General features: G+C 42.2%; 2 protein-coding genes across 2 annotated transcripts in view; one reads left to right on the forward strand and one right to left on the reverse strand. All coding sequences in view use genetic code 11, as the record gives it.

The window, feature by feature from the left end:
• Positions 1 to 1,275: 1,275 nt before the first annotated feature.
• On the reverse strand, positions 1,276 to 10,647 carry EGR_06564 (Phosphatidylinositol 3-kinase regulatory subunit beta; the record flags this gene model as incomplete). The annotated part of the gene is made up of 7 exons (XM_024495813.1): positions 1,276 to 1,628; positions 4,471 to 4,857; positions 6,538 to 6,901; positions 8,408 to 8,649; positions 9,737 to 9,878; positions 9,942 to 10,130; positions 10,369 to 10,647. 7 exons carry the CDS (start codon positions 10,645 to 10,647, stop codon positions 1,276 to 1,278), a joined length of 1,956 nt encoding a protein of 651 aa, XP_024349773.1.
• Positions 10,648 to 12,319: 1,672 nt separating this feature from the next.
• EGR_06565 (Dynein intermediate chain 3, ciliary) overlaps positions 12,320 to 19,761 on the forward strand; it is a gene marked incomplete at both ends in the record, with an annotated part of 7,995 nt that continues 553 nt past the window's right edge. The window contains 13 exons of the mRNA XM_024495814.1: positions 12,320 to 12,499; positions 12,543 to 12,804; positions 13,361 to 13,603; positions 14,097 to 14,174; positions 14,496 to 14,600; positions 14,679 to 14,749; positions 15,877 to 16,191; positions 16,225 to 16,343; positions 16,379 to 16,635; positions 17,673 to 17,965; positions 18,043 to 18,250; positions 18,331 to 18,452; positions 19,029 to 19,385. Coding sequence (XP_024349774.1) covers positions 12,320 to 12,499; positions 12,543 to 12,804; positions 13,361 to 13,603; positions 14,097 to 14,174; positions 14,496 to 14,600; positions 14,679 to 14,749; positions 15,877 to 16,191; positions 16,225 to 16,343; positions 16,379 to 16,635; positions 17,673 to 17,965; positions 18,043 to 18,250; positions 18,331 to 18,452; positions 19,029 to 19,385 — 2,610 coding nt within the window. The remainder of the gene's footprint in view (positions 12,500 to 12,542; positions 12,805 to 13,360; positions 13,604 to 14,096; positions 14,175 to 14,495; positions 14,601 to 14,678; positions 14,750 to 15,876; positions 16,192 to 16,224; positions 16,344 to 16,378; positions 16,636 to 17,672; positions 17,966 to 18,042; positions 18,251 to 18,330; positions 18,453 to 19,028; positions 19,386 to 19,761) is intronic.

Genomic DNA, 19,761 nt, shown 5'->3' on the forward strand with positions numbered 1-19,761 from the left:
TGAAGAGGGAGGGAACCTGTGCAAGCAGAATTTTCGTTTTAATCTAAACGCACGTCGTGGGATTCCCCCCAACGTATCCCTTGCAAGCTCTATCTATCTAATTAGGATATTCCGTTGGAAGTCGATGAATAGAGGTTGGTGACTCCTTCACGTGTTCCTCAACAAAGAGAAGTGTTGATGATTTTGTCACCGTGTTTGCTTCTACACTAAATATGCCATCTCATTCGGTGGAGAAGAAAGAGGTGATCGCAAAGAACTCAACAATTATGCATCCAGGAACGTGCAGTACATCACTTCACTACTGAGAATCAAGATCTAAAGCATACTGAGTATTAATTGTATCAGCAAATAGTAGTGCGGCGAACAAACTCGACTTGCCTTGCCATCAAATCCTCACTACTATCCACCGCCTAAGTTGCAGGACGGCTCAGGCCTCCTACCAAGCGGCATTTTAGCTCAGTTGTGTTTATCGAAACTGGCATCCTCTCTCAAGCCACTGATCGGTATATTCTTACAAACTTATCGCCTTGGTGATGGCAAACTTCTCCAAAAATAGGAACATGAAAGCAACTTCTAGTGATGTTCAGTTGCTGCCAAAAGAAACAAACAAGTAGGTAGCATACAATCATTTACAAAACCGAATGAACGCCATATTTGGAAAGGAAAATTATTTATGAAAGATAGGAATTATTTTCATTCTGCTTTTGTCTACAAGTCCTGCGTATCCGTTTGAAGCTGGTAGAGATATGAAATTGTTTGATAACTCAGTCAGTGATCAGGAAGTGACGAAAGTATTTTATTGTACTTTTTGACCAAGTTGTAGTTAACAACACTACTACAGTTGTGTGAAATCATTTACAAGATTAAAAGAGAAAAAAATGGCGTTTGGCTTGATGTCTAACAAAAGCCATACCTCACGCATCTTACTCCACACAAAAAAGTCAGCAAGATGGCTTTCAACTCCCGCATCGGGGGTAAATTATTCATTCTTGGATTCAAACTCTACACAAAGACGGTTAAGCATGGGATTTTCGTCAATAGTGTGACCGACATTGGCTAAAAAGAACAGCACATATAACGAAGAAGCAATATGCATATTTAGGAAATTCAGCAACTGTTCCGACGAGGAAAAGTATTCCTGTAGTAATTTATGAGTGGGAACGCTAACTTCAACCGAATATAAGAAATAATGCTGGTTTACTTTATGCAGTCAAACTAACCGATTATCTGGAAATACGATTTTAGAGACATCCTATCATGGTAGGGGAATTTTGATCAGATAACTAGAAGAGCTTTGCAGAACGATCTGTAAAAGCTAGAAGCGGGTATTTCGACTGTTAAAACGCACTTCTCAGTTAGCGTGAAGGCACCAGTGGTGGCAAAGGAGTCGCGAACCAAGAAAGCGCCGTCGGGTCGTTCGCGCATGACTTCGCTCACTTCGGAGCGTGAAACATCGCCCCAGTACCAGTCGCGTGTGGCAAGATCGTGCCGATTACGCTCAACAGATTGTGCTGTCGGTGGGGCCCACTGCGAGGCTGCCTCTGTTCCCTCTGCTGCAGACGAAGGTGCTACTGAACGAATCGACCCACCACCGGATTGGGCCAATAGTTCAGCGTAGCATTCATAGCCTATTAGAAAGTAGAGTGTGTTTGACTACTTATTCCACAATGTTGGATTGAGTAGATCTATTCGCTGGATAAATATGTTCAACTGATGATGCACCTCGGTTATAAGTGGTTCCACCATAGCCCGTAGCAGCATCGATTTATTAGTCAAATAAGCTAATTGATTGACATCGCTGTTTGAATGCCGGAGGGTATTACTTAGGCATCGCACATTCAGTTTCATCACTACCCGTAAAAACATTGACCATATCTACCCCTTAAATTTTAGTTTGGATAATGCCAAGTGAACCGCTTCACTCGTAGTCACCGTATAAATTAGTCGGTGAAAGTAGCTATTTGAAGAAGAAAAGTTAATCCAGTCTATTTAATATTTTAGACCACTACCTATAAGAAACTGAGAATGCTACTCATGCGTTCTATTAGAAGCTTTGTCGCCGCGTCACAAATGCCATGAAACTGGCGTGAAACAAACCATTTTGATAGAGTGGATTCACTTATTTGCATTAAAAAACGCGCATAATTCTACTTCTACTATCTTATTAATCCATGAAACAGATTTCTCATAACGCATCATATCGGCAAGCATCCAGTGTTTATGTTGCTTTATAACAGCCTCGGAAATGGCAGATACTAGAGCAGGAAAAATAAAAATAAAGAATGCTCCTTCATTTAAGCTTTGGAATGTCTAAACAACTGCCATAATGATCCAGCCTCTAAATAGGCTTGATTAGCCAGCTTGTGAAAGAAAATGAACAGCTAATTAAGAGCAGACAGTCCGGAAAAAGGCAATGCATCATCAAGAGCCCATGGAGAGCGCAGGCCAATCTGAATCTTCTGACCGTAGTGAAACCAGGGAAATGATGACCTACCTGTAACCATTAGAAGCAGTGAGACTTAAGCTATCAAGCAGGAAAGATATTGGGTAAATCAGAAATTACAGAGTGAAAGGCTACATTTTGGAATTGGCTTTGAAAAATAAAGTATCAGAAAGCTACCGCTTCAGCATAACAAACACACCTATTCACCGTGGATGAGACAGCATATTTCAACGATATATTACTCAAAAAGGAAACGACCACCAATCAATCTCGAGTTTCCTATTTATTGAAGCAATTACAGTAGCAAACGCTTTTGGCAAAACGAGAGAGGAGTCAAAATTCGCAGATGTTTTCCCAACCCTCTGTGGCTATCCAAACTAAACATCAAAACAAGTGCTAATGCATTAAGGGTGACGCACAAATTACTAAGTACACTTCCTACTGTACCTAATAGTTTTGACATAGCAAATCAGCTACTTAAAAACAGCTTCGTTTTCTTTCTTCAAAGCACTTGCAGCGCAAAGCTCCACCAACTTTTAAGTCGGAAAAGGAAGAATCGACCAGTAGAAAGCTGTCTTGGTACCAAACAAGCGCCAACTTTTTGCGGATATAAATGTTCAGAGCTGGATTTTGTTTACCATTGCCACCTATAAACTTGTTTCCAGTAGAAGGTCACCACACGAAATGTTACGCATCGATGAAGTGTTTCACGAGCCAAACGCACGTTAACAGAAGTGACAGCTGAGTTTGGAGGTTGGAAGTGGTGTCACCAAGGCTGGGAGAATCTGTGACAGGCGTACATACAAGCACTTTTGAAAGAGCGATGTTATTCATGTGCCTATGTGCTGAGTGATTGAGCATCCCATCGCCATACTATACTGCACCTCAAGTTTCCTGGAGGCATATATGTCCGCAAGCTTTATGCCTTGGCTCCCGAGAGACCTCATACTTCACACTTACTAACGCAAATATGGCTACCGCAGTCACACACATTTGTGTGAAGGAAAGTGAATATCCCCGTTCGATTTGAACCGCCGTATAATTTGTAAATACATCTCTCTTCGATGCCGCCGTACTTTTTATTCATAAGCTCCACACAAAAAATACCCGACTTCATTTTAGACCTTTCTCCTGAATTTTCGTGAACAAAAAGAACAAATTCAGCTGCAAATTCTGGATAAAAATAAGCAGCGCAACCTATACAAGTTTCGGGAGAAGTAGCCTAGCAAGACATAAAACTTTGGTCAGCAATAATAAAGGGGCTTAATTCGCTTAAACAAAAGCATTAAAACCATTTTAAAGAGGTCATATTTAGTGATCGTAATCAAGTGGGGAAAAGTTATAAGTTTCAAGTTTTAACAGTCGTTTTCAACCAGTTAGAAGAAAGAGCGAATCGGAGAAACAGTAGAATTTACAACCAACTCGACAACACTGCTCTGCAGCCGTAAAAATCAACGATTCTGAAATGTGCCAGGCGGTTAGCGCTTACCGTGTAGCAGCTTAGCAAATAATCACTTGACAATTAAATCAGTAATGATGTAAAGCTCCTCGCTTTTAAACGGATCGGGTGAAGGTTGGAACCTACAAAACGCACCAACCAAGTACCGATCATCTGTTGCTATTATGATGGCAATGCTAGAGGATACAGCTCTTCCGGCTTGAATAGATCCGGGAAAAAAATAAAACTTGTAAGCAAATGACGATACTGAACGGACTAACTTCTTTGAAGAATGGAGGTAAGGACAAAACTCATACAACACACGAGACGAGGGTTGGCGCCTGTACAAAACAAATGCTTTATTGGCCTAGTACAGCACCAACTGTTACTTCACTAAACTGTTGTTCAAAGAAATAAATAGCATAAATATCCTTAAGCCACGAAGGCCTTGCAGCTACTTTGTAGCTTCAAGTCCTACAAATTAATAAAATTAGTTGGCGTTACGTTGATAGAGGAAGTGGCACACATTTGTGGTGCCGGGCTCAGGCAAGAAAATCGGGGAGCTAAACACACGCCAGAACAAACTCACTTTTAACCGACCGCGCCGATCGACTATGAGTTCGGCCGCCAAAATCAGTAGCTCCAGGCGTTCGATTGAAGTGTTCAAAGAGGCGCTTTAGTGCCTTCAGACGTCGAAAGTCACCATCAGGTGAGGTGAGAAGCACCACGCGACGCCAGGTGGGTCGCATGAGGACATGAGCGAGGATGGAGAGGATGAGACTGGGGTCGTCGAGATTATCGATAGTGCTACTCGTGGTTGCGGAACTAGCAACACATGGCTGCCGAAGTTGACCAACGGAGAGACGAACCTTGAGGAGACGTTGGTGGCAGAGGATAAAGCCGACGTGTTGCATTACATGCCGAAGGGTGGCGAGGTTACGAGGAGGTAGGGAGGATAGAAATTCTTCCAGACCAGCTGAAGAGTAAGCAGAAGATGCAACCAAGAAATATCGCTAATGTATAGGTTCAGGCTAAGTAGTGCATTCTTAATCCATTTTCTTAAGTGGATGGAGAAGGTCTGAATGATAGACAGGAGGATGCTTCTCCTGAATGGATCTGAGAGGTGTGATGTAATGTTGGCTGTGGGAAATAAGGATTAATCCAAATCAAAGAACTCAACAGATAGGACGCAGGTTACGGAATTACTCTCGTGAAAGAAGCTTTAGTGCAGCTTGTAGAACTTCATTCTTAAGTGAATCAAAACGGTAGGAAATTAACAGTGGGGATAAAATTAACTACAAGCCCTACTGAAAGAAGAATAGTAGAAGGCGAGTCTGAAGGAGAGACGTCAGCTCATCGTACCAGGGAAGTCTAAATCAAGCCAACTAATGAGCTACGACTGAGATCTACCAACCCAATAAAATATAAGATGTTTTAGGACAGATGCATGTCCAGAAACAGCTAGGACTAGACAATTAGTTGGGGAAAGGGCTATTCTTCTAAGACAACAACGCAAGATCTCATACCTCATACCGCCGTCATACTTACGAGAGGACCTCATACTGTATCTTAGGAATCAAAGGAAATACCGCCATATTTCACATGAGAAATGCCAACCTTTTCTGTCATTAGCAAAAAATACCGAAAAGTGAGATGGTCCTAGAGACATTTTCATAAGACCGATCTACTCTAGTTAGGCGGGGGATACAGGCTGCAGCGTTGAGCACACAGACACTACGATGTCTCGTTTTGTATAACAAAAAACGAAAGTAGCCTATTAAGTTACCCTCACTCTGGTAACATCGGATATTTTTAGACCAATTAACAGGATAGGGGTAATTGCTTGCACTTCGCTCCTGCAGAAATGAACCAGAAAGTAGGAGGGATGAATTTGTCATTTCGGGAAGAGAGGCTAAACTAGTAGTGATTAGCCTATTTCCAACAGATTAGCAATTTTCAGAGATTTGCAAAACACAGAAGGAGCACTTTTCCAACATGCGTATATGAGCGAGTTTACGGTATTATTGAACCTGTATTAAATAGTGGGTAAACGATCCGCGATTAACTCTGGCTAGGTGGTTGCGCTAGAGTTGAAGACATACCGACAAAATTGAAAGGAAAGAAAACGGACATAATAACAAAGCTGGGAATGCTCACGAATCCAATAACAACGTTCTTGTGCAACTTTGTACGTTTTGCTTCAATGCCTATTTTCGCAAACATCTCAAAAGCTATCTCTCGCTTAGGCCATCGTGAATGATTTAAGTCACGATAGCTGCATTTTGAATGCTCAAATAACCATTCAAAATCCAAGGTCATGACTGGCCGAACGAATGACTCAAATGTAGACAAAGACTCAAACTCAGACCCACACCAATGGCCAGTCTTCAGCATTATTCAAGACCCAAATGTCAGAGCTCCACACCCAAATCGTAACGCAGTGCTTACACACCCACACACACGTCAGCCAATAAAGACATCTGCCCTGATGTCTTTATCCATCGCTTATCCGATTGGGGGTCCAATGGGATCCAAGGGCCACGGAAATAGAAAATTCAGGTTGTTGAAGTTGATAATATGGGTTATAAAAGTACTAGCACCATTAACAATTGATGCGACCTAATTAACTTCTATTAACGGATCTATTCACACTCACAGTTATCACCGGAAGTGGCGGATGCACTGCTGCTATTGTTGCCAGGTGCCAAATCCAGGGTTCCTTGGTACATTTCTGCGGGAATCACAGGCTCGGGGAGTAGTTTGAGAAAGTGTTTGATAATCTGCGCTAGTCGAACCAATCGATGCAACGTTGAAACCGACGTCATCTTTTCCAGATCAGTGGGTAGACGATCGGCGTAGGCACACTCAAGGTCGTAGAGCTCCCGACCGGTCGCGGAGGATCGGTACACATCCACGCAGTTTATCATCGGCAAAGCAGAAGTGAATGAGGTGGATGAAGGTAGGAACTGCTGTGAAGGACGCTGCTTTGTTGTCTCCTGCGCGTTGTAAGTCGCCAGTTGCTCAAAAATGCGAGTGGCGGTAGAGAGAAAGATTGGTACTTCGTCAGCGTCAGTAATCTAAGGAAAATCATGCATGAATAGGCTCCAGCCCTTCTGACAATAGCATGTTTGATGATTAATTGACTTCAATGAAACAAAATATTGGAGGCTGGAAGACTCCAATGCAAAAGACACTCAAACGCATGAAAATTATAGGAGAGTGACTATGAAAACGGCATATGAACGCGTAAAAAAAACCTCATTTGGATTAGATTTTGCTACAGAAGAGTTGCAGAAGTAGGAAATTGTGAGTGAATATACTTTATGAAAGAAAAAAACGAATAAAAGTGGAGTCTCATCATAGAAGAGGTCATTTGAAGCGGGGATTGAAAGGGGCGATGAGAGGAACTGGAAATAAGTCTCCAAAACCACCAAGTAAACGTGTTGAGAAATTATTGGAAAGCCAGTAGGGGTTGACAAAGACTGAGTTGTTATAAGAAGCCTTCTCGTGTGTGAATTGATGCACGCGGGAAAGTCTGTAGTGAACAAGCATTCAAATAAGAAGGGGAACAAAACAGTACTTGAAGTTCTGTTAAGTAACGCCTAGAAGCATTCGCTTTACAAAGGTACAATAGCTTGCTAATTCCAATTTCATCAAACGTTTTGCGTCTAAAATTAAAAACCCTAGCAATCTCGTGGCCAGTGAGTAAATCGGCTTGGACGACCAATGATACATTCGCTTACCTAAGGAACGTTGGAATACAAAGTCATTCCGCATCACAGTTGAGTCTTTCAGCAGTCTGAAAGGTACGCCGCATGTTGATGAGGTACGTGAAAGGCGCGATGAACAGAGGTAGCTGTTGAAGTCCACCGTCATCCGTTTTTAATGCATGCGGTACTCATTTACTTCTCCCTCCACTCAGTGTAGGCGAAAACAAACTGTTCCATCACTCGCGTTAAAAACGGCTGGAAGTTGAGCTTGACACCTCTATCTTGAATTGCTTTCACCCACAGGAACAAGTAGTTCCTCATAGTAAGAAAAAAAGGATTTTCCAGAGTCGCATCGCCTATTTAAACTATTGCTAGAGTGGCCAAATATTCCACAGCTGTACTGTACCGTGAGAATAAATTATTCGCAAATTGTGTCCCGTCATTCGCAATAAATTTCCTCAATGTATGACGCCGCCGTTCATCTTGGTCAACAGTGTCTGAGCAAGCCCACAAAAAAACTGTTGGCCATTAGTAGTAGGATACACATGGTCCTGCATGTAGTGTTGCATCGGCAGCACCCTTTTGTCATACACGTAAAATCAAGTCACCCTTTTGGCTTGAGCGACCTCATGGCAAAAGCAAAAGTGGTCACTTGTGAAAAACATCTAACATCCAAAGTTGGCTTTCAAGCACTCCTTTCGAACGCAAATTATCGAAAAAGACGATGACAAATAAATCTTCCAGGTAGTAATCGCAGAGAGCAACAAAGATGGTGCTCAAATCTAACGCTATTTGAAAAAAGAAGTGAAAACTCACCTGTTTATCCAGTGGGACGGTTAAATAGGTATGCTTTATGACCGGTGCCGCAACAGGCAGTTTACCACCGCTTTGGCCCAAGTCTAAATCCGGGGGAGGTGAATCAAAACTGGTTTGTGACGAGGCCAGTGTCTCTATCAACAACCGACCCGGACAGGCTGGATGTTCCTCAGTGAAGATGCGACAAATGCGATGAAAGACACTACCGCAGGTGCTGCACTGATAGCCCTGAGAGGTTAGCCCTACAGAAATGGAAGTGGGGCAAGATATGGTTCGATTCCTAAATTGCTTTATTCATAATTCGAGTACGTAGCCTATACTATTTCCGCGGGTACTACCGTCTTCATTCCATTTTCTACACATGCCCGTACCCCCAACCCTTCTATCCGCAACCGGGGTCTCCAACGTAGCTTGACCATCACGGCCCAGAGGAGGAAAGTGAGGAAAGGATTATTAATTACGTCTGTTTCTTTTGTTCTAAGCTCAGCTAGTCTGCTTGCGGTATTATCTAATGCAATCGGTTATCAAAAACTGGAAAAAAGGAATTGGACGATATATGTAAAATACTCAAATACTCGGCTCAATAAGCTAATAACCAAATCAGATGGGAGAGGAGCATTAAAACAAAAAGCGATGGCAAGAAAGAAATATTAAAGTAGCTTAAAGAAGCCATCTCATGTATCTTATTAAATGGCCCTGCTTCTAAACAACTGTTCCAACAAATAGCGATTGGTCAGTGAAAAGCAATAAGTGCAGAGCACCATCCAGCAGTCAACAAATAAATCAAAATACTGGATCTTTCGAGGTCGATAAGACACACCAATGGCATTAAAATCAAGTGTTTTCCTTATGGAAAGAATTAACGTATGATCTGGACATCTGCATCGTAAGTGGTTTCAAAGGCATCGACTACATTGTGATAGCCGAGGCGGGAGAGTGGAGATTTAAAAAAGGAGACTATGTAGTAGAAGGATACTCGCTTTGAATGAAAATCAACGGTGCCAATTCTGCCTACGTCTCGCTGTCACGACTTTGCCTATGTCTGTGGCTTCAGATATGACTCGAGATATAGAGATTAAGGTGTACTAGTGTGATTGACAAACATTCAGGTTAGAGTGGAAACATAAGTATTTTTGTCCTGGCAGACGTATGAAACAAAAAACTTCCACATTTAAATCGGATGGTAAATAGATACGAGTAAACCATCGTTGGACGAATGACAAAGTTGTGTGTTCAGCAATTCAAAGGGAGGAAAAATCGTGTGTGCGAATAAAACATGCCGATTTTTCGGATGACACTACAATCTAAATTCGTCACAACCTAACTCACCTAAAAGTGGGAGACTGCAAACGCAGCACGCCAATTCACAGGTAAAGTTCTGCAAATGCAGATCAGCATGCGGTGTGACGGAAGAGTCCTTGGAAGAGGCAAACTTCCTATCAGCCGGTGAGGGCAATTCTCCAATGAGGGTCTAAATGATTATTGAGAAGCATAAAATTGCACCTACCCAAATTATGTAAGCAGCGACACTTACCATGATAGCGCGTTTCAGGACGCGGCGCGCAAAAGCGTCTTTGATGTCGTCCAGTGGACTAAGAGGTTTCAACAAACCTGGCAGTTTCTCGCCATTGATGTTGTAGGCGAGGAAGAGGACGGCGTAGCGTGAGAAGCCCACTACGACCAGCCACTGGAGAACTTGCTCCACTGACCAGTTAGCAAGAGGCTAATGGTAGGAAAATGGGTACAGGATACCGCTGATATGTCGTAGTCAAATAACCAGATTTTCAATTAACTTATCACATCAAAATCTCGTTAAAACATAGGCAGTCGGCAAAGTAGAATAAGGAAAACGACAAACAAAACCCAAATAGCAAACAAGTTTCCCAAAATGGTCCTCTCCCAACAGGAATCGAATGTAGAGTTCATATATTCGCTTTAAGTTGAAAAACTAAGGATCTAACCTGATCAGAGAGAGTCACGGCTGCGGAGGTATCGGTATCGCTCACAACAACTTCGCTATTTCCTGAAGACACGGAGCCAGAAGCAGAGGGAGTGGATAAAGATCCCTGGCATCTTGCCGCCCTGCCAATGCAAACGGCGTGGAGCAGACACCCACATGTGATGCATTGTCGGGCTGTGCATCGCGGAGTTATGATGTAGTCTTCACAGACCTGACACAGCCTTGGATACGCTACCGAAACACGAACCAAATTATGGACAGGCTCCGAGCCTTGTTTCATTACGGTTTCATAATCTAAACAGGATGAAAACGGTCTGACATTAAAGTACCTAGGAAATGACAACGAATAGGGAGAGAAAGAGAGCCAAACTACGCCGCTTTATTTGTTTCTAATTTGTTTGCAAACTAACGCAGTGTCAAAGATCTACAAGAATTTTTCCAATTCCTCCTCCTCCTCTCGCCATTTCTTGTTCATGTAGCGGTGGTTCAGTGAGATGTAGGCGTTGGGAACACAACCACGGCAACGGCCAACGCTTTGATTGGCGAATTGTGGCCTCAATATCTCACAAAATTTGCCTATTGCGGAGAGGGCTGCGAAGCAAAGTACCATGTTCATCTGACTAGCTAAAGGTGCTGAAATAAAAAGCACAGTTGATTGATTGACACCAAGGTGACACAATAAACAGACACAGTTAGATTACCCTTATAACGAACAAGGAAACCAGCAGCAGCACCTCCAATTGCATGGTTGAACGGACTATGTTCTTTGTTCAGGAGTTTTGCACTGGCATAACTAGCAACGGCGTGTGCAACGCCAGCAGATACTATTACGAAAATAAGTCCCAAAAACAAAATTTACGTCCAAGAGCCAGAATACGGACTGCCTTAATACCGCTTCCATAAACATTACGCCCGGTCAACAGTGCGGGCAGGTAAGCGAGACCCGCATTAAAGGAGCCTAATAACAATGACCAAACACCCCAGATTTGGTTTACCAATGTAGTAGCCAGTAAATGCGGCCATCTTGATGCGATAAAACAGGTGCTCATTGTCCTTGGTGTTTGCGTAGTTATAAATATAGTTTGGCATACCGAAAAACAGACGAGAAAACCGCCAAGTAGAGGTCAGAGGGAATAAACGGGCGGAACCACAATCAAAAGGCCAACTAAATTAAAAATGGTTAGAATAATGGTTAGAATAATCCATATAGTACCAACAACAAAGCAAAAATAGCAAAGCAGTGTGATGACTATCATTGAGTCGAAAATAATTACATTGTTATACAGCCTTGTGCGGACAGTGTGAATCTGCCAAAAAAATTCCAAAATAGAAAAAATTGAGCAAACTAAAAAGTTTGCTTGTGTGTTTTTGCACCGCACTAAGCACTTAAGTGAGGTTTGCCACTAAAACAAACTTAGGCCTATACCTAGACAAATGCAGTTTTAAATATGCTTACAGGTTTAAATTGTGAGCAGCTGAAGCAAATCATGACAGACACCTTCTTCTGCCTTTTTATGTCAAAGGCAAAATAATGTTTATAGTTTTCCATTGTTTTAAATTAAAAAAGATAATATTACTTGTGTAAAATTTATAATACGGCACTTTTGCTTGCGCACTTAAAAGTTATTTTGCAGTTTTTGTTTTAATTTGCATTAATTAAAGCAGCTTGTTAAAATACGCTGGTTTTTGGTTGGTGTACAGGGCCCTCTCTGTGCGTCAGCAACTTTTAATGATGGTAGAAAAAGGACAAGCAATTCATTACACCTAACCCAATCCGTTTTTTTAATGGGTGGACTCTAGTGTTTTTGAAGACTGCGGCTAGCGCCGCAATACTACGTTTCATTTTGCTCATTCTCTATTTTGCAAAGGGTGACCAACATGTTTTTTAATTATTTTGGGCCTATTTTCGGACGGAAATTTCCAGGAAACGGTTTGCTGAGTTATTTCTTGTAATGCTGCCTTGCATCGGAAAACTGTGCCTCGAATCCTTTGCTATTCTCGATGGTCAAGACAGACATGTTGTTCTGGCTCCTGATCTCCCTACATGGGATGACAATCAGCCTCCGCAATACCGCAAATCTCATAGACATCCCTACCGTCTTCGTCGTCTCCCTGACACTAACCCCTTTCCAGTACGTAAACAAATATGCTGCCAAACCTCACCATCCATCTCAGGTCGAGTTGCAAGTAGGACGTGGACTACCACAAATTCACGTCGACTTATCTCATCCCGTGCCATCCATCGTCCTGTCAGGGGAAGTCTCGGCGCCTGTTCGGGCAGCGACGTGGCGCATTCACTGGCCCGAAATTTGTCGCGGCACCTGCGCCTGTGTCGGCGTGTCGATCCATCCAAATACCCCAGGTTCGCCAGTTGATCGCCTGCTCTACTGCGATCTCGCGCACTGCTTGCTCAGTGAGGCGGATGCTCGGGCTTATGGTAATTAGCTTCCCTTTCGGACTCTCACTCGTACGAGGGTGTTTTCAACTACCTAACACGTTCCTTACCAACGTCTCGCTGTAATGACTGTTATTTTAGCCAACAGAATGTTTTAAATAGCTTTATTTAGTTATTTGGTTCTTTATCGCGAAAGTCCTGCTCGAATTTTCTTAGTATCCCTGTAGGCTTTTGTTTTAACTACATTTTTGTGTGCTCGACTGTTATAGAATCATTGACAGGCATTCTAGACTAATGGTTTCGTAATTAAGCAGCATATTACTGCCGTAGATTTTGTTTACACGTACCGAGTCTCACAGCGTTCCTAGTCAACAGAGCAATCGTAGTTTAGGGGGATTTTAACCTGCGCATGCCAGTAATTGAGCATCGTCGTCTCACGAAAAAACATTTATCATTACTGCCTCACACTCCTCAGCTCACAAACGCACCCATCTGCTGATGTCAATGATTCAGTGGCCTTTTCAGTTTGGAGATATTGGTGGTACTCAAGTGTTTCAACTTACTAGTATCAGTCATTAACTGGGCGTCTTTCTTACAGTCGTCGGTCTGCCAGCTGCTGACTTTACAATGACTCTGGCAGTTCGTTGGACCGGTCGCCGCCTTCTTGAAGCCTTGCTAACCTACCACTTCGCTGACCTGCCGCCGAGTGCAGCGCGTACGCTCCGTCGAGAGGTCTGGTTGGAGCGACGGGATGCTCCCAGTCTGACTCTTTCTCCCTTCATCTCCACTGCTTGGGGATTCGCTGAGGTCGATATGCGGTTTGTAGGTTTCCTGAGGCACGGTAGGTGGTCCCTGTCATTGCTAGGTCCACTTCAAACTCAATTTGCATCGTTGGGAAGATACAGATGAAGAACCCGGGTCATTCCTAAAGACGTAGTAAGGCATTTCATTGTAAAAGAATATTTTGTTATTAACGTAAAGAAGGGCTCGGGGACTGAGTATGAACGAGAGACCATGATGCTAAGATGGTAATGACTGAATATGCACTTTGACTAAGCTTAAATCTCTACGTTGCCTCTTCTTATAAACCCCGTCTTTGGCACTCTCAGTCACTCTCATCTCATTGGTCTTCACAACTCAGTCGATGCTTTAACAGAAAGAAACGACTGCCCACAAGGCATTTAATCCTAGTACCGATTTTTGTGGATCGGTAACCTTTTCTTCTCTGGACTACGTTTCGGGTGTGATTTTGTTGAGCTGGGAGCTTAAGTAGTTGAAATAAAGGAATAGGAATGTCTACTGTGTGCTTACTTTTTATTCTTCTTTTTCGAAAGACGTCCTTGAGCTTAAGACCCTCTGCCGGTGGCGAGTTTTGCAGCAACTTATGACCGTAATCCAATCGAGCAAGGAGCGTAAGTGTCTCCCTTCCCTGATTCGGTGAATAGTAACTAGTGGTAAATAAGGGATTAGTTTCAAGTACCGTTAGCGTGGCAGTGCTATTGGATATTTTTCCGGGTAGTAAATCGTTTACTTTTTTCATTAAAATTAGCATACTGCTTTTGTTGTTGATCATATTAGTCTGGTGTCCAGCAGGTATGCAATGGTACGCGTTTTTTAAAGAATCTTTTTCGTAAATGCTTTGCTGGTTAGTAAGTAAAACAGGTGTGTTTTTTACTCGCGTTTTTAACATCTGGAATTTTAAATAAGTTGCATTCTTTTTCCTCATCGTTCAGGTGGTGAATTTGATGTTTGGTCAAACATAGAACAACGTGTTAAAGAGCTCCAATTCCCGAAGACTATTCAAAATCAACTTTATCTGTCTAAGTATGTAATCTCTGGTTCTACTTCCTTGCTCCATTTGTTTACCTTCCTTTTCTACCCACCTTTTATAAGCGCTTTAAATTGAGACTTTTCAGTTTTAGAAGGATCTATGGAGACTTATCAGGAAACGCATAATGCGTTGAGGAGGACTTCTCTGTCGACAACTGTAATTTTCCAGGCTGAAGCATTGCATGCCTACCTCATTAATTGGATTCGTTTGAGAGCAATATGTGGATGAAAGCAGATTTCTTTATTAGACAAATCGACGTGTCTTACTGCTTGTAATTACCTCGTTGTGTGTGTTGCTGAGAACACCACGGATGTGCCTTTATGAACTTGGGTTTTTCGGGCCTTCTTCCCGTGGGGATGTTCAAGCGCATTGTTTGGGGGTTTGTCCCCTTGGTGGGTGCGTCCTGTGGAGTAGGTCTTGTTTCGCGCTTGGTCCGTGCATGAACAACGCGACGGTCAGTGTGTATCAACCACTGAGGTGTGGGGACTCGTTAAGACATTTCTTGGCTGGACCTGTGCCCGCTAAGATTCGGCTTAATGTGGTACGCTTATGAATCGACGCTTTGGATGGTGCGGGGAGCTGCCGTCTCATCCACCGCTCGCATTTGAAGCCTTTACAAGGAACGAGCCGCTGTTTTCTGTCCTTATAAGATACGGCTTGAGGATACGTTATAGTAGTCAAAAATTGGTGGTTGAAGCACTCGTAAGATCTGGGGTGGCTTATCGCAAGAATAAAATACGGGGAGGGAGAGTGCAAGCATTTAGGGACATGCAATTGTAAAAAGGTATTAGGATCGTATTTGTGACTAGTTGCTGTCGGGTGGAAAAAAAGTATCTTAGGAATAATCAGCTTCTTAAAGAGAGTAAACCTGAAGAAGCTGCAGGCAATAAGAATTCGCTTTTGCACGCTGCATTAAAAAACCCTTCTTGGTTGGAAAGGTTCGTTACTTTAAACACGCTTTTTAACTGCGCTCAACCTTAAATGTCTTTGTTTATGCCATTTTGCGTGGAGATTTTGCCCGGATTTTTAATTGCATAAATATTCACCTTTTTAAGTAACTATACTGCATAAATGCATGTTGTGTGTAAAAAAAATTTGATATAAGTTTTTTAATAAGTTTTAATGTACCATAAAAGTCGGCCAGGCTATTGCAAAGAATCATTTTGCGTCACTTCAAGTTTGAGGCTTGTTTTGACGTAAATTCATATTTCCTGATTAACAGATTTTAATTTTACAGATTATAAAAATAAACTATGAATATACGCTATGTCTATACCCGAAAGAGGGCTGATTTTGGAAAGCAGTGCAATTTCTCTGACCGTGCTTCCGAAATACACGCTGATATTCCACCAAATCCGGAGTTAGCTGAAAAATTTATCTTAAGAAATCCTGTTTCTCGCGGTATTCAGCATGCAAGTGAAATGTCAGAACATGAAGTTAATACGGAGCGCGTTTTATCCGAGGTTCGAGGTATCAATCACACAGAAGGTGGATGGCCAAAAGATGTTAATTATAACGAACCTGAACAAGTTCAACGATATAGGAAAAAGATTGAAAAAGACGAACTTTATACAGTCACGCTTCATGCTTTAGCCAGCGTAAGAAAATTGCGAAATATGTGCGTTTCTTAGTCAGTTGAACACTGCATTAAGCAAAATAATGCACTGAATATCTATGAAGAATATTTCAATGACATTGATTATGATGCTTCTGAAGAACCGCCCTCAGCAAGAATTGTAAATGTTTTTCGGTAGACCCCAAATCACTTGTGTTGTAAGATTTTAGTGACATAAATGATATCAAGCGGACTGCAGCTTATGTTAGCTGGTTCCCAGAGGGACCAACTAAAATTGCCGTTGCATATAGCAACATTGGCTTTTTGGAAAATGGTGCAGATGTATCCACGGACTCCTACATTTGGGATTTCTCAAATCCAAACAGACCAGACTTAGTTCTTTCCCCTCCTTCATCTCTAGTTTGTGTTGAATTTAATCCAAAAGACTCGCATACTCTAGTGGGAGGATGTCATAATGGACAGTTATGTGAGTTTACAAATTTTGTAGGTCGCATTCACCATCAATCCAGAAATCCACTTTAGATAATCTTACTACATTGAGTTACGATCCATTCTCTAATACGTGAGCCATCCCAGAGGTTAGCACCCCTAAAATTACGTTTGCCATAAACAAGAAAATGAACTGGACAAAAAGCCGCTTAGGCAGCATGAAAACGACGTCATGTGGTGATCAAAAAGTAGTATAGCTTGTTAGTTTCACTGTTAGCAATTAAGAGGCCTTTTGAATATCTCGGCCTCCGTTAGGTGCACTGTACCGGAGAAGGACTCATTTTTACATTATCGGTAGAGACTGGACTATGCTCGGGTACAACCATAGTCCAGGAACACACGACTATTCCTGTCATCAGATAATAGATGTAAATTGCTTGATGTATTGGAAAAAGTCTGTTTCTTTCTAATCATTTCGCAGATCTCAAGTTTAAAGTAAATTTAGAAGGTACCCGCCTTCGGTGGCATTTCGGCATAACTGGTTTGGATTTTTGAAATAAAGCATCATCAGTAGGGGTTTACTTAGAGCATTTCTACGTCACAGACAGCAATTTGTGGTTTGGATACTCCTTTACCAATCGCTTAACTTAATAACGTCTATGAGGAAGAGGCCAGAAAGCCGTTATCTGGGCCAAACTTTTATGTAAATTGGTATTTAAAAAGTATACCGCAGGCCATTCTTTATGGGAAGTTTTATTGGTTATTTGTAAACTTTGTGTAGGGATAGGGAGTCACTCAGTTTCAGGGGCTCTCTATTTGTTCAGCCATAAAGGGGGCTTTTGCCTTATCTCCGGTCTAGATCTTGCAAATACATGTCAAATTCATGACTGTTATTTGTCTGGACCAGGCCAGCCTATTACTGCAATCAATACAGAGGTCGGAATCATTTATGAGGCAGTAGTGAAGCTTATCATTCAAAAATTTTAAACCCATCAATTCTACCAAATAAGACTTTGAGCAATACATTAGTTTCTTATTGGACATATATGCATATTATATACTGGCTGTAATAAGGTCTTTGGGATCGTCGTAAGGGCTCCCTTCCGGCCGAACTCTCACCAGTCGAAAACAGTCATAGGGACCCTGCCTGGCAAGTAATCTGGATTCAATCTAAGACGGGCACCGAGTTTTTTTCCGCCAGCACCGACGGTCAAGTGCTGTGGTGGGATGTGCGTAAGATGAATGAGCCTACCGAAATCCTCTATTTGGATCCTACAAAGAATCAGGAACTCAATTGTTCTGTTGGCGCCTATGCCCTAGAATATGAACCCACTATTCCCACCAAATTCATGGCTGGTACGGAACAGGTATGACTATTCCAGTGTCTAACATATCCACCACGTGTATCGGGTTCTCTTCCAGAACCATATAATAATTCTTTTAGGGGATGATAATTTCTTGCAATAGAAAGGGAAAATCTCCTGCTGAGAAGGTGGCTGCAGTGTTTTCAGGACATAAGGGACCTGTTTATGCGTTGCAGCGAAATCCCTTCTTCACCAAGTTTTTCCTCTCCGTGGGTGATTGGTCAGCTCGTATTTGGTCGGAGGATATGAAAGACGACCCCATAATGTGGACGCCCTACCACGATTCGGGTGGGTTAGGTTTACTAACTTGTAACCTTGGGTCTACCTTCTTTGACAAGTAAAGTGACTGTGATGCTTACTTATTGTAGGAGCTACTGATGGACGCTGGAGTCCAGTTCGTCCGGCATTGTTTTTTATGACAAGATTGAATGGATGTCTGGAGATTTGGGACTACGTCTTCAAGCAGCGCGAACCTGCGCTAACTATCAAGGTAGGGTCTACTCTATCACGGAAGGATCTGAAATAAAATGCCGGTAGTAGATGGCAGACGCAAGAATGTAATCATGTGAAGACAGCCAACTTTGCCTGTGGTTTGTGGTTAAACCCCATAAACGTTTATTTTACATGGGCAAGCAGATTTGAAAATATGCATTAAAAATCTCTGATGAAAAAGTTTTTTGAGGATTTATGGATTGTGGGATAAAAGTTCTCATAGTTATGATGAAATTAGCCCACCTACAAAAAGGGTTAGGTTCTAGACCCTCATTCGAAACCTACTACTTATTTCACACTCTCTGTTTAGATAGTTCAAGCGCAAACTTATCATTTCCCCCACCAAATTATTAGTCCAAATTGTTTTTCCACAATGTTAATACACCACAAATCTTCCATAGTTTTTGTTCAAGAATAAATTTACTGCTCTGTACCATTACACACCCTTGAACATTCTCTTTTTGATGAAAGACCATCCATATCTTATCGCGTTCCCTGTCTATTCATAAAAGTATTTCAGCACTCTGTTTACTTTATAGTCTACGTTATTTACGTCTCCCATTCCTTATCATAGGTCTCGGATGATTCACTTCACTGTGTCCGAGTCAACGAAGAGGGTCAGCTAGTCGCCGTAGGCTCTCATTCCGGGGTTACGACCATCCTTGAGCTGTCTGACGGTTTCACTACTGCAGCCAAGAACGAGAAGGCCACAGTGGGCGCCATGTTCGAACGGGAGACACATCGCGAGAAAATCCTTGAAACGCGAGCCAAAGAACTGCGAGTGAAGGAGAAACAGCGTGCCATGGCAGAGGCAGCAGCTGCAGGAGCTCCACCAGTTTACACTCAGGGCTCACGACCATTTGAAGGCGCTACTGAAAATGCGGAGAAGGCAGAGAAGGCAGAAGTGGCGGATGGGGAGACGTTAGTGAAGGTTAGCTTAATAGCCGATCACATAATAAGAGGTATTTCACCAAAATACTAGTCGCAAAAAATCCTGCAAATTCCACACATTGGAAGGAAACCTTTTCTTGTAGCATTATGAGGAACAAATCAATTAAATTCAATTTTATGCAAAGTCCTAGAGAATAATTAATGACTGAAGCCAATAAAATTTGAGACTGGTCAATAATAGGCACCACAGTCTCTAAAAAAATATGTCAAAACTGTTTTGTTTTCTAATGCTGATTCTGTCCAACAAATATCCATTGTTCCAAAAAATTAATCAAAATCTCACTGTACCTATTAAATACCGGATTGCTGGTACGATTAAAAAGCGGGGAATCCCAGATTTAATCCCCTTGTCATCA

This window comes from Echinococcus granulosus (assembly GCF_000524195.1).
Source record: "Echinococcus granulosus chromosome Unknown EG_S00059, whole genome shotgun sequence".
Lineage (NCBI taxonomy): Eukaryota > Metazoa > Platyhelminthes > Cestoda > Cyclophyllidea > Taeniidae > Echinococcus > Echinococcus granulosus.